This window comes from Gavialis gangeticus, unplaced genomic scaffold (genome assembly GCF_001723915.1).
Source record: "Gavialis gangeticus isolate Ggan-Ray unplaced genomic scaffold, GavGan_comp1, whole genome shotgun sequence".
NCBI lineage: Eukaryota > Metazoa > Chordata > Crocodylia > Gavialidae > Gavialis > Gavialis gangeticus.
Window position 1 is genome coordinate 100,846,285 of NW_017729033.1, and position 21,348 is coordinate 100,867,632.

The window sequence follows — 21,348 nt, forward strand, 5'->3', positions numbered from 1 at the left end:
ACATAGAAAAACTACTTGTGTAGGAAGGAGCAAGTAGTTCAGTTTCCTCACCCATTCAATCTTTGCTCCCTCTGCTAACAAGGGAAGCCATTGTGACAGAATTGTATGATGTGATCACCACTCTTCCATTAGGACCTGAAGGGAGATTCATTGCACATTAGCCCATCATTCATCTAGCAATAAAACGCAATCAATTAACCTGTTCAGGATAGATTAGAACCAACAACCTGCAGATGAACAAGTTACTCCCTGCTTAAATAGAGCTTTGTAGCATTACTTCTCAGCCTAAATTATTGTGCATAGCTTTTTCCTTCTGATGCATGGTATGCAGTTTTGCAAGCATAAATTCTTTATTCTAGTTGCTCTATTTTAATCCTTTTCTGGCTGCTTTTGTCACATCTGTATTTATTTAACAAGCCTTTGCATGTTTTCTCGCCTGGAACTGGCAGAGGACATAGCACTGGTAGCCAGGAGATCAGATTTTTATTTGGAGTCCTTTCCTGGCTCTTGCCAGTGAATTCAGGGTTGCTGTCACGTCACAGCATCTTAAAGTGACTCTGTTTGTCTTCCTAGGCAATTTCACCTTAAATCTGCCAGTGACTGGAATTTCTTCCGTTGTCTTCCCAAGACAATGGAAGAAATGGAAGTGAATGTTGCTTTATAACATTTTTTTAAATTATAAAAAAAATTGCTTTTCCCTTTAACCTGTGCCCAGTAATTTGGTTTTTATATAAAGCAGCTTAGAATGGTTTTAACATTTTCCATTGGAACAGTAATATGATCTTTTAATTGGGCAGAGGCATTGCTGGAGCCAATGCTTACGTACTGCTGGCCTGCTAGAAGTCTCATGGAGATGATAAAGTACACGTGCAGTGAACTTTGAAAGAAAGCAAGCATGCAGGCTTCCTTCCGGCTGCATGTCTCACTTGCAGAGGTGGCCCTAACCTGGCAGTGCACCCTAGAACAAGTTATCTGATGCTTACTAAATTAATGATCTTGAAAATTAGTGCGGTGAGCAGGAAACTATGTGGTTATAACTGTGCCTGGGTGGGGCAGAGAGGCTTGGTTATGATTACACAGCTAGCAAGAAAAAGCTTCCACGTCTTAATTTTCTTGATGGATGATGGTTTATGCTGGCCCAGAACCACAGGCAACTCATCTCCACCCCCACCCTGCCAACAGTTTCCAACAGTGACAAAATAGGACAAAGCAAGTCAGCACACCTAACCCAGCATGAGCTGTTGGGAAAAGCCATCTGATGTCTGGACACACCCAAAGCCAGTGTTGTGACTGAGTAACAGCCAGCAAATTACACCAAAATACATGCATTTAACCACTGCATAGATCACCACACATTACTCCAGAAGGCTGCAGTTTCTTCTAGCCCCTTCCAGTGACAAGACTGGTAGAGGGTTATTTAGCCCAGATACAGGATATGCATTTCCTACACCATCCCAGACAGATCCCTGCCCAGCCTCTTCTCAAAAACCTCCAACAAAGGAGAATCCTTGGCAGTATGTTCCATTGTCCTCCTGTTCTTATGGTTAACAAAGATTTTACTTAGATTGAATCTAAATCTCCTTCACTGCATTTTAAACCAGTGGTGCTCCACCTTCTGGCCCTGCAGACTGGATGAGTGGTATGGGGCCAGTCCATGGGCTGGACTTGGTGCAAGACCCATGGAGCTGGATGACCCTAGTTTTACACTCATTGCCTCATCTTGATTTCTGTAGGAGGGGAGAACAGTTTTTTACTTTATGGTAGCCTTTCAAATATGTGAAAAATGCTACCCTGCCCCCTTGATCTTTTCTTCATAATGAAAATATCTAGTTCCCTCTGTTGCCTCATAGGGCTTGCATTCCAACCGCTATCACATTGCTTCTGGATCTACTACATTTGCTCTACATTTTCCTTAAGATGCAGTGCCCAAAACTAGGCACAGAATTCCATCTGGGGCTTAACAAGTGTTGAGGAGTGGTAGTGTCACCTCCGAAGTCTTACAGTGCAATGGTCTGATGCTGGATTGGCCAATTCTAAGTCCCTGTTTGCCCCCTTGACCTTCACTGTATGTGTGGGCACCCCTCAAGGCCACAGGCTCCCCCAGCACTGCGGGCTGTAGTGTGCCAGCCCCTGGGATTGGAACAGGAAGTGGAAGCTGGAGGGGGAGCTGGGAGACCTGACTGCTGCTGTAGCTGGAGTGATGGGGCAAGTAGCAACTGGGTGGGAGCCCAGGGGCTGTAAATTAATTCCTGCCAAGTCACATTCAACCTGTGTGCTGCCACTTGGACAGCCTAAGTCTAACACAACCCAAAAACCGCAGTTGCTTCTTTTGCAAAAGTAGTGCACGGCTAACTCATGTTGAGTTTGTGATTCAGCCCCCACCCCAAGGTCCTGCAACTACCAACCACATTCTCCTCTTGATTTTTCTTCCTCATTTGTAGGACCTAATATTTTTTAGTTGAATTTCATTTTTTGTTATTAGCCCTATTCTCTAATTTTTCCATTCTGCAAATGACTGCAACTCCCCAACCAAAGTTTAAACTAAGTTCAATGGGGATGCAGGAGATGGAGAGAGTCTAGAAGCTACAAACAGAGACATGCAGCAGTATACCCCAGGTAAGTACCAAGAGGCCCTTTGGGCATCAGAATGGGGGGGCACTAAAGGCACAATCTGGAGGGCTCAAGTGCCTCTATACTAATGCTAGGAGCATGGGGAACAAGCAGGAAGAACTTGCACTTCTGCTTGCAGATAATAACTTTGATTTAGTGGGGCTAACAGAAATGTGGTAAGACCCTACCCATGACTGGGCAGTACACATTGAGGGCTACAGGTTGTACAGAAGGGACAGAATGGGGAGGAAAGGGGGCAGGGTGGCTCTCTATGTAAAGGAGCATTATACATCTACCCTAGTCAAAATGGGATCAGAGGAGGAGAAAGTTGAGGCATTGTGGGTTAGGATACATGGAGGTTGTGGGGAAAGGGACTTGGTGGTGGGGGTCTGCTACAGACCACCACACTAAGAGGAAAAGCAAGACTTGGAATTCTTGAGGCAGCTCTCAGAGGCCGTATAGTCTAGGGACGTGGTTGTCATGGGGGTCCTAAACTACCGTGACATCTGCTGGGAGGAGCAGTCAGCCAGATCCAGTCGTTTATGTAGGTTCTTAACCTGCATGCAGGACCTTCACCTAACACAGGACATATGGTCCCACTAGGGAGAATGCCCAGGACACTTGTAAGTAGAAATTTAATGTAGAAATTTAATCTCTAGTTACTTTCACTTAAGAAAATATTTTCAAATTTGCCAATGATAACCTGAAAAAGAAATTCACTGACTGCAATTAATCCTGTTTTGATGAGGGAAAATTTACATATTCAGGACATCTATTCCAAGGGATGCTGATGGGAAACTGTTATCAAGCTAACCTCAGACTGAGGAAGTGAGAGACACCTGCATTCTTTCTGATGACCCAGCTCTGCAAAACACTTAAGCATATATCTGATTTTCACTGAAGTCAGTGGGATTGAAGCAAGTGCTGTGCTGAAGCAGGCTAATAAAGCCATAAGGGGAAGAGTTTTGTTTCAACTTTTAAATTCCCAGCAGTTTTGGTGTCTGGCCTTCACATCTGGGTGAGATCACTCCATTAACACTTCTTTATGATGATTTCAGTGAGTACTGCACAAGTAGCCAAGAGGGGATTCACAACACAATCCCAGCAACAGGGAGTAATAGAATACTCTGTACTTACTGCACAAGCTATGCAGATAAAGTTCCTGCAAGCCAGGGAAGTTATGACTGGGGAGAACTGGAGTACAACGGGGATGAAGAGGACTTCCTCAGTTCAGACAACCAATGATATTTTCCTACTTTTTTTTTTTTTAATCTTTACAGCTGACCCCCAGGCATTTATCTCATCAGAAAAATGGAAAGACAAGTCAAAATTGCATGGTTTAATATAGATATGTATGTACACACACATAGCAATTCATCCATGATGGGGAGAATAAACAAAAGATCTGTGCACAACTTTGGAGAGATTGTTCACATACTTTTTTTTCCCCCCCTTAGGCTTGATCACAGTTCTGTTTTTTTTAAGTTTCTTCAAAGGACCATACAAGACAGCTAAGTCTCATTCACAGAAGCCCCAGAATGCAGATTCGGTGCTGACGTAGTTAAAATACATCAGTTCTCTTTATTAGTTTCCTTTGCACATTTTCCCATTAGTACCTGACAAGATGAAGCCTCTGAAGAGCTTCAACTTTCAAGGAAGCCTATAGGAGTCAAAGGCACTCACCACGTCTCAGAGTGAATGGTTATGGCTGTGTTAAGAATGGTTGATGATGGAGAACTGGTACATTATTCCACAAGAGTTAAAGACAATTTAACATCACTATAACCAATGTTCCCCATTCAGACTAGACAATTTACTTTAAAAAGAACAGTTTTGAATAATAAAACCAATATTTGATTCAACCTAAAATAAAGTGATATAAACAGACCAAAAAAATGCAAGCGACCCTGCATGATAACATTCCTCTCCACACCCATCCCCCCCACCCCACCCCACACACACTGAAATGAAATTAGGAAAAAGATAACTGAGCAGACATGCAGTACTTGATCAATGTACATTCATAGCCTGGATAGTTGGCAACACTAATACTGCCTGTGCTAAGAGGCCTGTTACAAACATCCACTTCACAAAAGAAAGCATTCATAAGACCTTCACTTTTTGCCCTCATTCTGAGATTAGATCAGACTGATGCAACTTGACTGACTAAAGGAATATCAGAACTCCTATGCCCCTGACTCCCACAGATTTCTAGAAAAAAACTAGATAGCTCTCCATGCCATTGAAAGTGGCTAAGAAAGCTAATGAAAATAGCTCAGCATTTGGAGTCTATTCTGTTTCCTATGGCAAGCAAAAAGTTTGAGCAGCTTTAAGAAATAGCTTCCATTTGTGTGACATATCATGAATGGAATCCAAACCATGCCAAATGCCAAAAACATTCCTCATTTGGACGGAGACATATATTCAATTTGCAAAATATGAATTTAAAAAACGGGCATCAGTTGCATTTAATTTCTTGGTGGCTCAATAGAAACAACCAATTTTGCCTTGTTATGAGATGAAACACTAGACCCAAAGAGTGAGCGGGAGGGGAAATCAACCTTAAATTTTACTAAGTTGGAGGATGGGAAAATCAGTACCTTAACAACGCAGATCTCCATAGAATGGATAACAGGGTGGTGCAATAATATACATATAATTCTGAGTTTCAGGAACAGAATTTAAAGAAACAAACTCAGAAACGCTGCTGCTGGCCTAGAGATACTGTTGCTTTGTAGTGGTCATGGGGGTTACCAAATGTGCAACAGACACAAAGCATAGGCTGCCAGTGAGATATTTTAGTGTTTGGAGACAAGCGCAAGAAATCCAACTATACTGTAGTTGTTTGGGTCTAGAACTAAAAGTATTACTGGTCTCCAAAAAGGAGTGGGAGAAGTCAAGTCCAAGAAGATGAAGATAGAAAAAAAATCCAACTATAAGATGAAACAAACTAAAAAAATAAATTATATACAATTTCAAAATTAGATTTGGTCAATAAATACATCATGGAACAGACACGTCTTTAAAATAATCTTTAAATATATTACCAGGGATATTCTCCCTCATGAAAAGTCAGGTGCATTTGACTGGACCCACATTCTCTCCAGCAGCAGACTTCTCTGCATCATGCACATTTTGTCCAATCTACAAATTTCATCTGTTGCTTTTAGCTAAACATATATGATGATATTGAACTACAAAGGAATTTTGGCATAAACATTTTATACTAAGCAGGGCAGAGGATAAGACTTCAAGCTGGGGAGAGAAAGAGGACATATTACCTAGGAAATTATAAAGTTTACCCCCAAGTTAATGAAGTAAATTCAGGCCAGATCTTGATTGAATACTTTTGGCAGGTATTCTTCCTATGCCACCGCAGGGGAAGTACCAGCTGCAGGCACTTCCCTATGCTGCTGGGGAAACAAGTAACAGCAACAGCCAAAACCAAACCCCCCCACCTCCAACTGGGTCATTCCAGTCTGTAGCTGGAAAAGGTGGCCTACTCCTGTCATTGAATATAAATAGAAGTTGTTCCACTGACTTTAACAGCTGTTTCCAGGTACTCCTGTGGAAGCTCTGGTCTTGCTGAGATTGTTTCCCTCCCACTGATTGATACCCATTGGTGGCTTTGGTGCTGCCCTGTATGGAGTCCAAAGGACTGCAAAGAATTATAACAATTAGCAAAAATTATGACTGTTTATTCAAGAAAAGAAAAGAAAAAGAAATCAAGTCTTCAATTTCATGTCCAACAGATTTTGAATGCTGTATTTAATGCTTCAGAGGGAAGATTAAAAAAAACAATGCTGGAAGTGATTTCCCTTGTTTTTACTTTAAAAGGGTGGAAGATACCCTGTTTTCCTATTTCATTTGCCGTTACATGATTTCTCAGCTGCTCTATAGGTTTTCCTCACATGACTACTCCCCGCCCCCCCATGCGTACTGGCTTTTCCCAGTGTTTGATATATACTTCGGAAAACAATATATAGGTTTTGGAGTGGGACATTCATTTTCTGGGGTTTTTTGGAGAAGGGGAAAGGGACATTGTTAGGTCAACCAGGTTAATAGAACAGCAATTTCATATACACGTCGAGTGTCTCCGGAAAGGACCAATAAGACAGAAAAGAAGCTAGCTTAAGGTAGAAACCAACTCATCGTACCAAGCAAAAGGGGGAAAAAAAAGGTATACGCACAAAAAGGAGCAACATAAAGCAGACTGCAGGAGTGCCAAAACCAAAAGCAGTTTTCCATGGGGTCTTTACTGAAGTCATGTGAAACTGAAGTCAATCTCTGGGCCTAGTTTTGACTGCTGGAAACAGCAATGACTTCATTGATACCCTCCAGGTTCACACTAGCCTGAGCGAATGCTAAAAAGGGTTCATTGCATCTGCTGTATGGTTGGTTATAGCAGCATGACCTCTTAGCTGGGAGCATGCACTTCAAATGTTAGAACTGTTCTTTTGCATTTCCTACTTCGATACAAGTTTTGCCTTTGGGATTTAAAGTGTGCAGTGAAAAAGTGCGTTTGCTTACAAATAAACCCTTTTAACTATACATTTTCTGTAACAGTAACAAATCTCATGACTATCTAAACAGGGTTCAGCAGCTACTACATTTGACATAATACATAAAAAAAAAAGGTGTTCACCATTGGGAAATGCTTTTAGGTGCAATGACAGTTGCACGCAGGGCCTGAATTATACACGAGTTCTCACAATAGTGCGTACAGATACGTGAAATCTTTCTTCCAAGGAAGGATTACGTTTTTAATGCTAAATGGAAGGGGAGAAAATCCAATATGACCAAAACTGGTGTAAGGCCATGGAAAGTAACTGTCACCCAGAATCAGTAAGGAGATGCATCATTAACAGACCGTGACATCTGAGTGAGCTCTCTGGGCATGGAATGAAAAGCTGGGGATCATAAAATGGCATCATAAAACCTGACTGGAGAAGGGCAGATTTCTCCTCCCCAAAAACAGTGTTTTAAAGATATGATGCAATGATACAGTACAGCTAACCTGTGCTTCCTCCCACATCATGCCTTGTAACATAGTATATTTTCTCACAGACAACATGCAGCATTTCCCCCAAAACTCAGCTGCTGGAAATTGGGGTGCACACCACAAGCGAGGAAATATGACAATAGCAGTTTCTGCCCCTGCAGGGGGGAGAGGAAAGCTCTTTTTTTTTCTGCCTTTCAAAAACAAGGTGTGCATCTTATTTGGGGCATTCTGAGAGAGAGAAAATACAGTGTTCATGACCTGTGTATTCCTGACTTGGTATTATTGCTGTCTCAATTCATTTGTTACAAGGAAAATGACTGTGGGCTTTGCTTCAAAACAGCCATTACTGCATGTTAAATGCTGGTTTGCTCCAACTTGTCACAAAGTCCCCAGCATTCATGTCTTTAGGAAGTAAGTTTGATGTCTACATGTTGCAACTCTCTAGCCACACAGAACCTTTGAACTTCAAGTCATAGGTTCTTTACCAAAGCAAAATGGCACTAAGTTTCAAATATGGAAGAAACTCAAAAGAGCATTTTTACATACAGCAAGCTACACTTAAATAAATTAGAAACAATAATCACCACCATTATGCAGAGAGAGAGATTGCAAAAAACTATTTTCTCTACAAAAGGTCATAATGACTCTTCTAGCAACTCAATGAACAGGCTAGGTCATTTCATGTTTATTTTATTACCCCACATGAATGAAATCAATCAGTCTGAAAATTCATCTCACACAGGGCAGGAAAATAAATGTTATTTACAAGATGAAGAGATGCCCCAGAATAAATTTAAAATGTACAGATTTATAATGGGAACCAAGGGGGAAAGGAGAAGACAAAAACAAGAACAAGGACTTTGCCTTTAAAAACAACATTCCCATCAAACTTTGACTTTCAACTACAGAAGAGATGCATGGCTCCAGCATGAATGGGGCTTTCACACTATTAAATAATGGCATCTTTGAAATAGAACATTTCACGATTTAAATACATTAATTAACTCTAAATAAATATTGCCTGCAAAGGAAGCTGCTTGGCTACCACAGCCCCCTTCTCTCCTTTCCTTGCAGGGCTCAGCCACCACCTTTCTGTTTTCTAAAATGGCAAATGATATTTAATTTTTTCCCCTCCCTTTTTAAGCACTTGATCCAGAGTCAACAGGAATCTTCCCCTTGAATTCAGCGGGCCTCAGACTGGATGTAGTTTGGAGCATGGGGATATTTCTTCTTTAGTATTTATACAGTCCCTTCAAAGGGCAAAAATAGAATGCAGCTTTCTGGTTTGTAGCTTACAGATGATCCCTATACACCACTCTCTACTTATAAAATGAAAGACTGAAAATGAACCACAGTGTATGTGATGAGTTGACTATGAGCCCAATATTGTTCCCATCAAGGTAATTGTGAATTTTGCAGCTCACTTCACTAGGGACAATTCAAATTCTATTACAGGACTTAGATGCCACATTATTTTACCCCACTGTTCATGAATAATCCTGTAAGGCAGCAAAAAACAACAGTGCATCTGCATTACTGGGATCTTTTTGACAAGGACTTTGCTTGCCCATTCCCTCTAGCTGGCTTTCCTGAGGGGAAGAGTAATAAAGTGCTCAAATAAGTGGGTCAAGGAAGGGAAGGCCACTTGATCCAGAAGAAGCCCAGAGGGCAGTCAGAACCAGAGTGACACATCAAAGCGTAATGTATGACTGAAAATTGCTTCCCAATGAGCTGGATTATTTCATGTGCAATCTGACATGGATAGGCATGATGCGATGCAAGTGGCAGAATTGGAAGGAAGAACCTAAACTGAACCTGATTTTAAGAAAAGGGGAGGGTGCGGGGCCTTGTGGGGCCATCTAGAAACCCCATGATAATCCAAATCCACCTCTGTCCTTAAATCTACCCCCATACTTTTGCATTTCTTGCAAAATCCCAAATGGAATCTTAACTTGGATGGAAGTGGAAAGGCTTTGCTAAGCAATAGGTCTTTCTTCGTCCCTCCTCAAATGCGAGACTGAGACCAGCTTCATTCCAAGACAAACAGGAAGAGCATTTCATGTCAGTATGTAGGCTCTAAAAAAGTGGCTCTACAAGGACTTCAGTTCTGTTTTCCTCCCCACACTGTCTGAGGATAAAATTTAACTTAATCTCCAAGTGTGGTATTCCTGCCACAAGGATTATTCAGGTACCTATAATTCCATGTATTAAACTGGTGGAAGAGATGCAGAGCTAGCTTCTGCTAGGTAGGTGGACTTATGCCTGAAATGAACTAAGGCTTTAAAAATCAAGGGGGCAAAAGGACAGATGCAGAAAGATTACAGAAGGTCTTGTGCAGGCAGAGAATGTAAAGTCTTTTTTCTTGCTCCTGTAAAAGTAGAGCATCTCATTTACTCATGAGACTCTCAGAGAAAGTGCATTATTCCTCATGTACAAATGGAGTTTTCCTGGTTCACACTGAAAAAGATTGTCCCCTGTCATAAACAGGTCAGAGGCAGGTCCCTAGAAATTTCAGACTTCTTGGCAGTATTTACTTTTAGTCAAACTCTAAACCCTAACGGGCACCTTGGAGAGGGAATACCACATTGCTGCAGCACATGCACAGGACCATCTCAATGTTACGTGTGAATACTTCCATCCACAAGGTGGAAAAAGCAACTAATTTACTGAAAAAGAATTTTTCTTCCTATAAGGAAAGACAATCAAAAAGCACAGCTCCTTTGGGATATGGTCTTATTCATCACAATTCACACCAGTTGGGTGGTCCTAGAGAGAACTTGAGGGCTAAGGCACACTATTTGACAGGGGTGGCAGAATGCTTTCATACACAAGAGGTACTCTTTGGGCAATGGGGGTATCTACCTGGATATAAAAATATTGTGGATGTGTTCTTCAGTGTTACTGCCACTATAACTTCAGAATGCAACTTATGGCAAAGAAGAGATGCTTACAAATCTCACAGAATCACTATTCCCTTTCATGTTCCCCTGAAAGCAGATTTTGAGGTGCTGGACCCAACCTATAGCTTTGTAATGAAGTAGGGGGCATCTGCCTAAAGTGGGAGACAATATTTCAGTGGCAAATTCTGTCCTCAGGTATTTCCTGAGTTGTGTGGGAAGATCCAAGGGCAAAATTTAACCCTTCATTTCCTGGTAGAACAACTGAGCAGTAGCAATTCCTCCCAATTTTGAGGTCTGCAACTTAGAATAATGGTTTGTTGTGACTGCTCAAATATTCTGGCTGCCCATGACGTCCACGCTGAACCCCACAAACAACAGTGATAATCCTCAGTGAGAATTTTCTTCCTTCCTTGCAGAGAAAAGCAGCACTATCAATCCCTGATCTTTATCTTTCCCACCTCAACTGTTTGCCTTCCAAGGCCTCACCTGAGCAATACCATAGTTGAGATAGTTTCAAAGTGAAAATTCTATGTGTGTGCATGCACAACCGTGATTTAACAGGTGAAATTGCAGTACTGAAGGCAATGGTGGCAATTATTCCTGGAGTTATTAGTACAACATTGGTTTAACAAACACAAAAAATATGGTTGGAAAGTGGGCAAGGCAGATTTGCTTTGCTGTCAACCATTTTAACATAATGCTGTTTGGTGTTGTTGAGGGTTTCTCTCTCTCCTGTCTGCCCCTCGACATGGGGAACAAAAACAAATATTGCAGACTGCATCTGTTTATAAAAGCATTTCTCTAAACTTTATGCTAGGCATGTGACCGTTGCAGATTTTGAGATGATGCATAATTACTTCTGGAGGCAGATTTCCTTCTTGTCGGCACTTCTTCATGTGTGATTTTTGTCCTGCTGGTTATTCATCATAGAAATGTTGTTTGTAGACCACCAATACATTGAACAATTCAGACAATACATTGCACTTTGTCCTTGTAAAGGAAGGCATCATCATCTCGAGGCCTCCCTTCATCTCTTTTCTTCAGGGTGGCCAAGTGCCACCCTAAAAAACAGTTCAATAGTTTTCCAGTGTAACCAGATCCCTTCCATCTTGTATTATTTCCCTTCCTGGTGCTTTGAATCCAATGATTTGGCCAACCAGATTGCTTCTGAGGCTTCCAAAGTGCAAAAGAGTTCAAGGCATTAACCACCTTAAGCACCAGTTAAGGCGTATTTGTTTCCAGTCTCAGCCACTGTAAACCCTGTCTAGTGTAGTGTACCAGTTCAGTCATACTACCATTCAGTGCCAGACTGCACACAGCTGTGCTGAGTTCAGCAAAAAATTCTGGAAAGAGGGGAAGGAGAAAGAAAATGTTTGGTTGGTTTTACACAGCGAATACAACCGAAGGGAAAAGAGGTGCAGTAAGTGAAATGAGAGCATAGACTTTGTTGTCAGAAACGCTTTTATCACAGACGTTTCATGAAAACACAATACTGTAGTATGGAGAAATGTAATAAGTGTACAGCCTACTTAATACCTTATAGGCTTTTTCACTCTCATGCTTTCACTCATATGCTCAAAATATAATTACATCCAAAACATTGAGGTTGCAAAATCAAGCAGCCCAAAGATTAGGAAATGCCCGATTTGAGGTTGCCTGCACAGCCTTTTATCGGACCTCTTATACATGCCTTTTGAGAACAGTGCCAAACTGACCAATCTTCACTAGGCATCTGCAAACTGGAAATTTCTTCAGGGACTTGTAAATCAGTCAATTTGGCTGAATTTTCATGACAACAAAAGGTAATGAGTCCTGTTAATTTGAAACCCAGCCAAATTTCAGCCCTTCATCCAAAGCATGGAAATATCAGAACTTCTCAAAAAAAACAGCTCTGGGATTTTTTATTTTTTTTTAACAAAGGGAAGGAAAAAAACAAAGTATATTTTCCCCAATCTCATGAGAAGACTCAAGCACTGTATTTGAAATTCTGGGAAAAAATAGCCTGAGGCAGAGGTCCAACGTGGACATTTTCAGCCTGCACAGCCTGAAAAGTTATAAGTAACCAAAGCCAAGGTCTTATAATGGGAAATACTGGGCAACCTTAAATACAAACCGCCTATAGTCAACTCTTAACCCTTTTAAATAGTGTTGGTTGGCCAGGGACTATTATGGGACCGTTCTCTTGCTGGACACCTTCAGAACACTAAACGCAACAGAGAAATCATTGGGTAAAATAATACCAATTCTAAACACTCTGTGGACCTTCTTATGCTGTGAAACTTGACTAGTGAGGGAGATGCTTTATTTTCTGTTCTCTTTAGGTCCTTTAACTGGAATAAAGGACTGGAGATGGGGGGCAGTGGTAGGTAGGGGGCATAATGTGCCCTGCTTATTTTATCTTCATTCCCATTCCCCACTCAAATTTAATATTTGAGTAGAGATCACAGACTGCTGAAATCATTTGACACCCATTTAGTTGATCGGTAATCTTAACTATTTAGGTCTGACAGGCTCCTAAAACATTATTATATCCTGAACAGTCTACATAATGGGTGTTCAATCTGTAGTTGGTGGGCCAGATCTGGCCACCTGGTGCCACATAATCTGGCCTGCAGAGAGCCTCACTGGCTGTGGTCCTGCGCACTGCATTGGATGCACAAGGCAGTGTGGGGCCTAATCCTGGTGTGCAGGGGCTGAATGGGGCCCATGGAGCCTGTTCCTAGCTGGACAGAGGAGGCATCGGGCCCTGTGCTTCCCCCACTGGCTAAGATTGGGCCCCGGGACCCTGTGCCACCCCTACTCAGCTGGGATTGAGCTGTGGCCAGGTGGAGGCAATCCAGGAACTGATCCTCACAGGCTGGACCTTATCTGACCTGCAGACCAGCCCTGCATCATTCATTTGGTCTACAGGGTCTAAACATTGGTCTACATGAATATTACTATCATTCTGTCAAGTCATTGACAGACAATTTACATATGTGATGGGATCTTAAAAAATTCTATCCCTGTTCCCCAAAATTGCGTATCCTATCATGCCAGATCTTGAACATCTGTTGCTGGGCTGCATGACATGACTATACCTTTGCCCATGTGCAGGAACAATTAAAGCTGCCATGCCACCTGATGCCAGTACAAAAAGTGAGATACAAACCAGGCACAAAGATGCGTTGAATGTGGAACATCTTTGTGGGTGTGCTGCCATTTTTATGGTTTATGTGATAAATTGGATGATGAACATGTGGCATATTACAGTTTGTTGCACGATTAACACATTAATCACACAATAAATGTAATGTCTGCCTGGGTCCCAAGGATATAACTTGTCTGGGGAGTATTTACAGTTTAGCATACTTGTGGCTTATTTCCCTCACGCTAAGAAACCAGCATTAAGTGAATTTTTAGTTTGGCCTTACTCTGTCCAAGACTTCTCTTGCACTTCTTTTCAGGTTTTACTCCATTCCTACTTCACTTTCTGGTTTATCACTGTAGATATAAACTGTACCAAAGACCTCTACACAGCTTTGTACAGAAACTTCATAGAAAATGCTGCCATGGATGCAAATGATCTAAGATGACAGCCAACGGCAGATTTAATTATTATTATTATATCCTGAACAGTACAGTACAGATCAGGGGTGCTCAACCTGCAGCCCATGGGCCAGATCTGGCTCCCTGGTTCTGTGTAATCCAGCTTGCAGGGTGCCCTGCAAGCCACGGTCCTGTGTGCTACATGGGATGTACAGGGTGATGTAGGGCCGGATTCTGGGGTGCAGGCACTGAGTGACCTATTAGGTCACCTATTTTATTTAAAGGTGACCTAAATCTAAAAATCTCTTTCTTTAAATGGTTCTAATGGCCTATGGCCTACACTACTCAATATGTTTTTACATCTTAAAAATTTAATAAACTACCTAACGCTGTTCTTTTATTCCTTCCTCAAGTCTGAACATACGTCTTTGCCCTCTGTAGCTCAAAGAGTCATTTTCTAAAACCTATGTGAATGATTATCACCTGAGCTGCTCCAGGTCCAAGAGCTTTTCCCCCTTCTGCAGCAATGTACTAACTTTAAATAAAAATGCAGCAATATAGAAGTAAAGAGCATGTCAGACAGCAGAGAACACAGTTTACAAGAGCTTGGCCTACAAACAATGACCGTCTGCAGGACTTGGGTAGTCAGGGATTTTGGGATGTCAATGCCACTGTTCTTAATATTAAAAAAAGTGAAAAAAGGTCTTGTGACAAAGAGGAAAACAGAAGTGACTCTTCATGGACCACAAATCCATGGGCTGAGAGAGTAAACCGCAAAATGCTTTGCAGGTCAACTGTAAAGGGCTAACTTAGTTTTTGGCCCTTTGAAGTTCTTTCTCCCTTTCTTTCAAAATGGTGATGTCTCTAAAGTGACCTTCTAACTGAGACAAATGTCATACAGTGGCAACAAATGTGTTTAACCAGCACATTAATGGAAACAAGATTAAAGTTACTTTAAAGAAAACCTAACAAAACAGAACAAAAAAACCCTTTAGGACAGTTTGCTGCCTCTGGTATTAGAAGTTTAAAAAAAAAAAAAAAGCTTCTCCAAACACAGTCTGAGAAGCCCAAGGGGAAATCTTACCTTTATTCTTCCTGGCTAGTGCATCAGCCTGTTCCCAAATATCATATGCATAGAGGATGTAGGAAGTGATGTTGACATAAGAGGAAGTTATGCTTGGGATATTATGCGGAACGCTGATCGAAGACCCAATGCCACTGCTGCCGCTGTTGCTTGCATTTGACCCTGGCTGGGAACTCACAGAGCTGGCAGGTGAGGGCATTGGAGAGAGAGGAGAAGGTGTGCCTGTGCTTCTGAGGAAGAGAAAAGAAAACAAAGAGAGACAAAATGAAACACTGAGGTAACACTGAAATGTCTTGCCACAAGATGCTCATATTGCCTGATTCTGGGTGGCTTGTAAGAGCATAAGTCAGAACTGTATACGTATCATACGCACCTGGCTCATGAGGGCTGAAGCATGTTCCATTATGTAAATGCATAATTGTATTTATGATTCAAGTTGCGGGGTTTTTGGTATTTGGGTTTTTTTGTTTGCTTGTTTTTACTAAGTGACATGGGATTCTGGGTACTTACCTGAGATGCCACTGAAGGGCATCAGATGGTGCTGAGCTACCATTTAAGTCCCATGGTGAACATCCAAAAGTTTCTGAAAAAGTCTCAACTTGGTTATTCAAAGGTTTTGGCTAACAAATTCCACTTCATGCAGGCATGGTCCACCCATTTTGGATTTTGGACTATTTTTATAGGTTGTTAGTATTAGGACATATCTGGCCACTACTTGGTAAATCCACTTTTAGCACAGAAGCTAGTGATGGAACAAAACTATGTCGCCACCTAGCTCATCCTCCAGAGAAGGTACCAGGTTATTTTTATGGTGTACTTTATGCTGTTCTATCCAGCCTAATTTTACATTACTCAAGTAATAGGGTTTATATTACTTACCTTGGGAGTATTCAGTCTAATAAACATTACTGTGATAGATAGCAGTTGGAGCAATTAATTTTTTGAAGCTTCTCTCAACATGTACGGTACCAGTTTTTCTGAAAGGGGAATGTAGCTGGACATCCAGCTCATGCATGCAGTTGCCAAAATTGTGTGCGCATAAAATACCATATTTACTAGGGTTGTGCAAAGCTTGGTCACTGATTTGATTCGGAGGAGATTCATCCTGATTCGGAGGTTCAGGTTCCCCCCCGTCCCCCAGATCAGCAACTGGTGCCTCCTGGGTCTGGGGGGGCACTCAGGTCCCCCTGTGGCGGATCGCCAAGCTGGGGGAGAAGGGGTCCCCCACGCACTTGACAGCAGACCCAGAAGTGGACCAGAAGTACTTCTGATCCACTGCCGAGTGTGTGGGGAACCCCCCTCCCCCCACACTCCTGTGGGACGTGCCATCCACTCCACCATCTCAGCATTCAGAAGCCACGCTTGGTACCTCAAGGTATGTAGAAAAACCATTTAAAGCTGTGTCTATGGCTGAATTGCTGATTTTCTGAATCAGAATCGAATCTTCAGATTCAGATTTGCCCGAATTGAATTGCAACAGTGATCCGAATCAGCAAATCGAATCACTGTCCCCTGAATTGGGCTGAATCTGAATCAAATACTGCCCACTTCGCACACCCCTAATATTTACTTACGATCTGTCACTTAGATGCATATTGAGCTCTTTGGGCCATATCTGATTTGCATTAGCTCAACAGCTAGCTCGTTGAAAAATTGTTCTGTGTTAATTTTTGCAGTAGCTTTTATGTTGCTTTTTGTTGCCACATTTACAGTAACTCTCAGAGCCACAGAAAAATGACCAAAAAGCATTAATAATCAGCCACACATTAATTCCTATTAAAATAAGTTCTAACAGGTGGACAAATGAGGAAAAAAGAATAAAAACAACAGCTAAAACCTAGAGCTCAACACATTACCACAAGTGATATAGCATGGCTTACAGAGAGGGTAACAGGACAATGGGAAAGGAAGATGCATCCAGAAGGAGAAAAATCCAACAGGTTTCATCTGCCCTCTGTATCCAGTCACCCAGGACAAGGATCAAAATAAGAGGGGCTCTAAAAGCTGCATACTGTACATTCTTTATTTCCCTGATCCTTTGATAAGGTAATGTTCTATATAATTTACAGCAGATATATGTTATCTCTAAGAAAAATAAATCCCTCCATGTAAGCCGAGAGGAAGGAAAGAAACAAGCAGCAGATAAATATTCCTACTTTAAGAACATTGGTTTAGCTTATTAGCCAGGAAGATATGCAGTGCACTCAGCTGCCTTGGAATAAAGTCTCAAACTCAAACATACAGGCTACTACAACTGGTTTGCATAAAAAATTAAATCATACCTTGCAACACATGGAGAAGGCGCTTGTGTGATTCTGGAAGAGCTCTGTAGCAAAGAAAGAAGCCAGTTACATTTGGGTGTGACATTGATTTACACCAGACACTCTCAGTTCTTTTCCACTGCCTATTTGGAAACTGATTAAACAATGCATTCTACCTTGAAATGGTCATTGAGGATACGGGAATACTTTATTGCAGTGTCCTTTTTGTAACGAAACATTGCCATATGCAGAATGGACTGGCAGCGCATGCTGTGAACAAAAACAAGGAGTCAGTAACGGTACATATGTTACTCCAGCAGTAATTAAATCTTGCAGAGCAGGAACACGCATGTGCGCACACATGTGCACTTTACTGTAAACTGGAGAACACTTGTACTTTCTCCCCCAGGGGTTTCATAAATAGCCTCTGAGAAGATCACCTCAGGAAAAAAAAAGGTATAGTATAAGACTATAGGTCATGCCTGCAGTATCATGGGAAATAATGCACAACTTCCAACAGGTGCTACTGGCCTAACATGCTCTATATCTAGAGCTGTTTTGAGCATGTTCAATTATGGTTTTGATTATGCAGCTCAAAAATCTGCACCAGCCACATGACATTCTACCTTCTATTTAAATAATTATGATTTCTTGACTCCTGCTATTTCCAGTTAGCTTAAAAAATTGTAAGAGCTGACTTGACCATTTTTTTCCACAGAAGCACAATTTCAGTTGAGCTTAACCCTTCATCCCACTAAACAAAAAGTTTTTCAATTAATCTGTTTTAGCTACAAAAACAAGCAGTGGAGAAAAAAGCCACTTACCATAAAACAGCAAAGATTTTTTCATGTGCAGATGCTGAGGAGTCCGTAAAGGATTTTAATGTCATTATAAATCTATAAGGAACCAAAATGAAAGCTATGCTCAGCAACTAAGGAAGTGCAGTTCCTAAATCCATAGATACAGCACATTTGTGACAAGCTGGTGGAGCCCATTGGATCAGACACAAAACCAGGAAATCAGGGGTATTCCCAGCCCTCCACCTGACTCATTGTCTGACCTTCAGCTGGTAACATCACCCCTCTGTGATTACTTCTTCATCTGTAAAATTAAGAGATACCTATCATACTTTTCTTACTTCACTAAGGCCCTTAATTCAGTGGGACAGGATAAGTTATGGTTATCAATGTTCAAGACGGGATATCTACCACACTTAGTTGAACTACTGTGTGAGCTCTATCATAATCAAGTCAGCTACAGAAGCTGCAAAAGTAACGTAAGAGTGTTTTGCAAAGTGCATACTATCACCATCATCTATTCAGCACTCTAGCAAAGATAGCAATGAGAAAGTACTACTGGAAGGCTTTATAGGAGGGCCTCCATTATTAGCAGACAATATAATTAATTGCCTCAGTTAACTGCCTGAGGTACTACAGGATTCGGTCAATAGATTACATACAGCAAGAGATGACTGGGCTCTCAATATCTCAAAAACAAAACAATGACCATAGCAAAAAACAAAAAACAAGCCTGGGAGAAGGAAAAGAGCCTGAGTGAGTTAAAGAATCAAAGTTCAGTCATTAATTGATATAACTCATGTAAATCAGATACTCAAAGGATATTAGTCATGATAAACTTATAAAGCATCGGGAAGAATAGAGAGGTCAACTTTGAGGGGAAAAAACAGACTTTATATGACATATTTATGACTTCAAAAGCTGGACCTTGGAGAGACGAGAAACATTTCAAATGCAGTAGCATCAAAAGATATTGAGAATTCCATAAAAAGAAATCTAACAACTGGGGTTGGAGAAGACTGGAGGGATACGAGGCCTTAACACCGTTAGGAGAAAAACGTTATTTTTTTGGACAAATGATTAAAGTAGAAGGGGACCACTGAGAGAACACCAAGCATTCAAGGAGGTATAGAAGGAAGAATGAGTGAAAGAGCACGAAGAGCAGGGATAAAGGGCATAAAGAACCAGATGAAACTGGAGAAATCAGCCTGCTGATCTTGTGGCATATGGAAAGACAACTGTTTACTGTGCCACCAACCTTCAAATCTAGGATAGCTTAAGTTATAATAATAAATTAAAGGGACCAGCCCTGTAACTGCGCCACAGAGAGGAATTCCATTATCTTTAACAGGTGTTTCATACATGGGGTTGCTTCAGAAGGGTGTATGAAAACTGTTCCTGGCCTTACTTGTGTTCTATTGAAACTAGATATCATATAGATGAGATATGGGAACAGAAGGCCAAAGTGAAGAACAGAAGGAAATTTGGAAAGGAGGAAGAAAGGAATACAGCAGATGAAATTTTTATTCAGTAGTGTGGCCAAAATAAAGATGGCTGTGAAAAAAATTGTGTTTTTTTACCTCAATTCCTAGTTTTCAAGGGAAACCAGGAAAACCCAAAGCTTTTTTAACATATTTTTCAATTTTTCATAAAAACCAAGAAACTACTTTAACAAAAATGTTATAACAAAGAAAAAAAATGGCCTCTTCAACCAGCTTCAAGGAAAGAAGCTGAATTAAGTCTGGGAAATATTCACCTAACACTGACATTCTATATCTGGATAAAGTGATATGTGACTTCTTTCTTTTATGTACAAGTTTTCAACTTGTCTTGTCCAGATAGCCCACATCCATCATAAGGAGAGTCTCATGTAACAGAGTCTCTTGTAAAAAATAAGAAATGGAGCTTTGCTGTGAAAACCTCCTACAGACATGTCAGTAGGAAAATATATAAAAGAAATTGACTCAACTTTTTTCCAATTCAACTGCAAAGATTTTGTACGGAGCTACACAACTTTCCTTGGATTACTCCTTTACAAATTAATTAATCAAACTGTTATCTAAGAAAGATGAGGGAGTATCTTCCTTGCTCCTGTTCTCATCTACATTTTAAAGGTATCAAGACTGAAATGCAAGCCAAATTCCAAGGTGTATTGAGATTGTGAGCTCTTTGGACAGTCTTCTTTGGACAACACACAGTGACATGGGGTTCTGGTCCCATGACAGGGAGGCTTGTAGGTGCTACTACAATCCAACAATACAAATAAATAATAGCAAAACAAAAACATGCATTACTGCTGTAGTGTTACACTTACTTGACGAGATCTATGGTCTCCGTGAAGATGGTATAAGCTGATTTTGGAGTTAATGCATCAGATTCCATGGCAATTCCATACTCAATGAAGGAAAGGGCAGCATCCAAGTACTGAAATGCCTTTCCAACCTTGTCTGTCTGTTCAGAAGAAGGTGTGCATTGTTAGGCTACAAATGGAGCTCTTTTTTCTCAACTCACCTGTTGCCATATCCATTCCTTCTCTTTGCTTAATTATGCATGGCTTGAGAGAGAGGAGTAAGTCTGGGGGGATTTTTCAGAATATGAAGCAGAGACTTCCAACTTTGGCCTGAGTGACAGTCTCTGACAGCTCTGGGGCAAATGGTTTCCCCATCTTCTCTCCCATGGGAAGATCTTCCAAATAATAGGCCTCAACTTGTAGTCTTTCCAGTGAGGAACCTTGCATATCACTGCCATTAGACTGGAGCACATGGCTATAAACCTCTCTATTCCCATTGTCTTGCCATACTTACAGGACAGAGTCCTCTAGGTCCCTCATGAAAGCATATGTTGCATGACACATACCACTGGCGTCATCTCTCTTCGGCTTTACAATTCTCAGGCTGCATCCCAGGAGAGGGGAGAATATGCCCACTTTCTATCAAACTACACTTGGTACTGGTACCAACAAGCTACTACTCTGTATTTCTGTGGTTACTGACAGATTAGGAGGAGCTGTTTTAAGTCACTTTAAACAGGCATGGTGTCCATCTGCCCACAGGGACATAAGGTAGGGAGAACAGGTGTAGCCCAGTTACCTCTCACACTGTTTGGTGAACTTATCTGTCACAGGCTCAGAGGGTACAGGATAGGGGATAGAGCACTCTAGAATAGA

General features: G+C 41.2%; 1 protein-coding gene across 7 annotated transcripts in view; it reads right to left on the reverse strand.

Annotated features, from left to right (window-relative positions):
• Window positions 1-8,275: 8,275 nt before the first annotated feature.
• Window positions 8,276-21,348, reverse strand: part of AFF1 (AF4/FMR2 family member 1) — a 253,389-nt gene continuing 240,316 nt past the window's right edge. For 6 of the 7 annotated variants that reach the window (XM_019525994.1, XM_019526001.1, XM_019525995.1 and 3 more), the window contains 6 exons: window positions 20,497-20,633; window positions 18,210-18,281; window positions 17,562-17,655; window positions 17,407-17,450; window positions 15,125-15,354; window positions 8,276-11,855 (listed from right to left, as the gene is read on the reverse strand). In XM_019525994.1, coding sequence (XP_019381539.1) covers window positions 11,734-11,855; window positions 15,125-15,354; window positions 17,407-17,450; window positions 17,562-17,655; window positions 18,210-18,281; window positions 20,497-20,633 — 699 coding nt within the window. In that variant the 3' untranslated portion in view covers window positions 8,276-11,733. Of the gene's footprint in view, window positions 11,856-15,124; window positions 15,355-15,634; window positions 15,708-17,406; window positions 17,451-17,561; window positions 17,656-18,209; window positions 18,282-20,496; window positions 20,634-21,348 lie in introns of those variants that run through there. The other variant, XM_019525999.1, reaches the window with a different exon arrangement.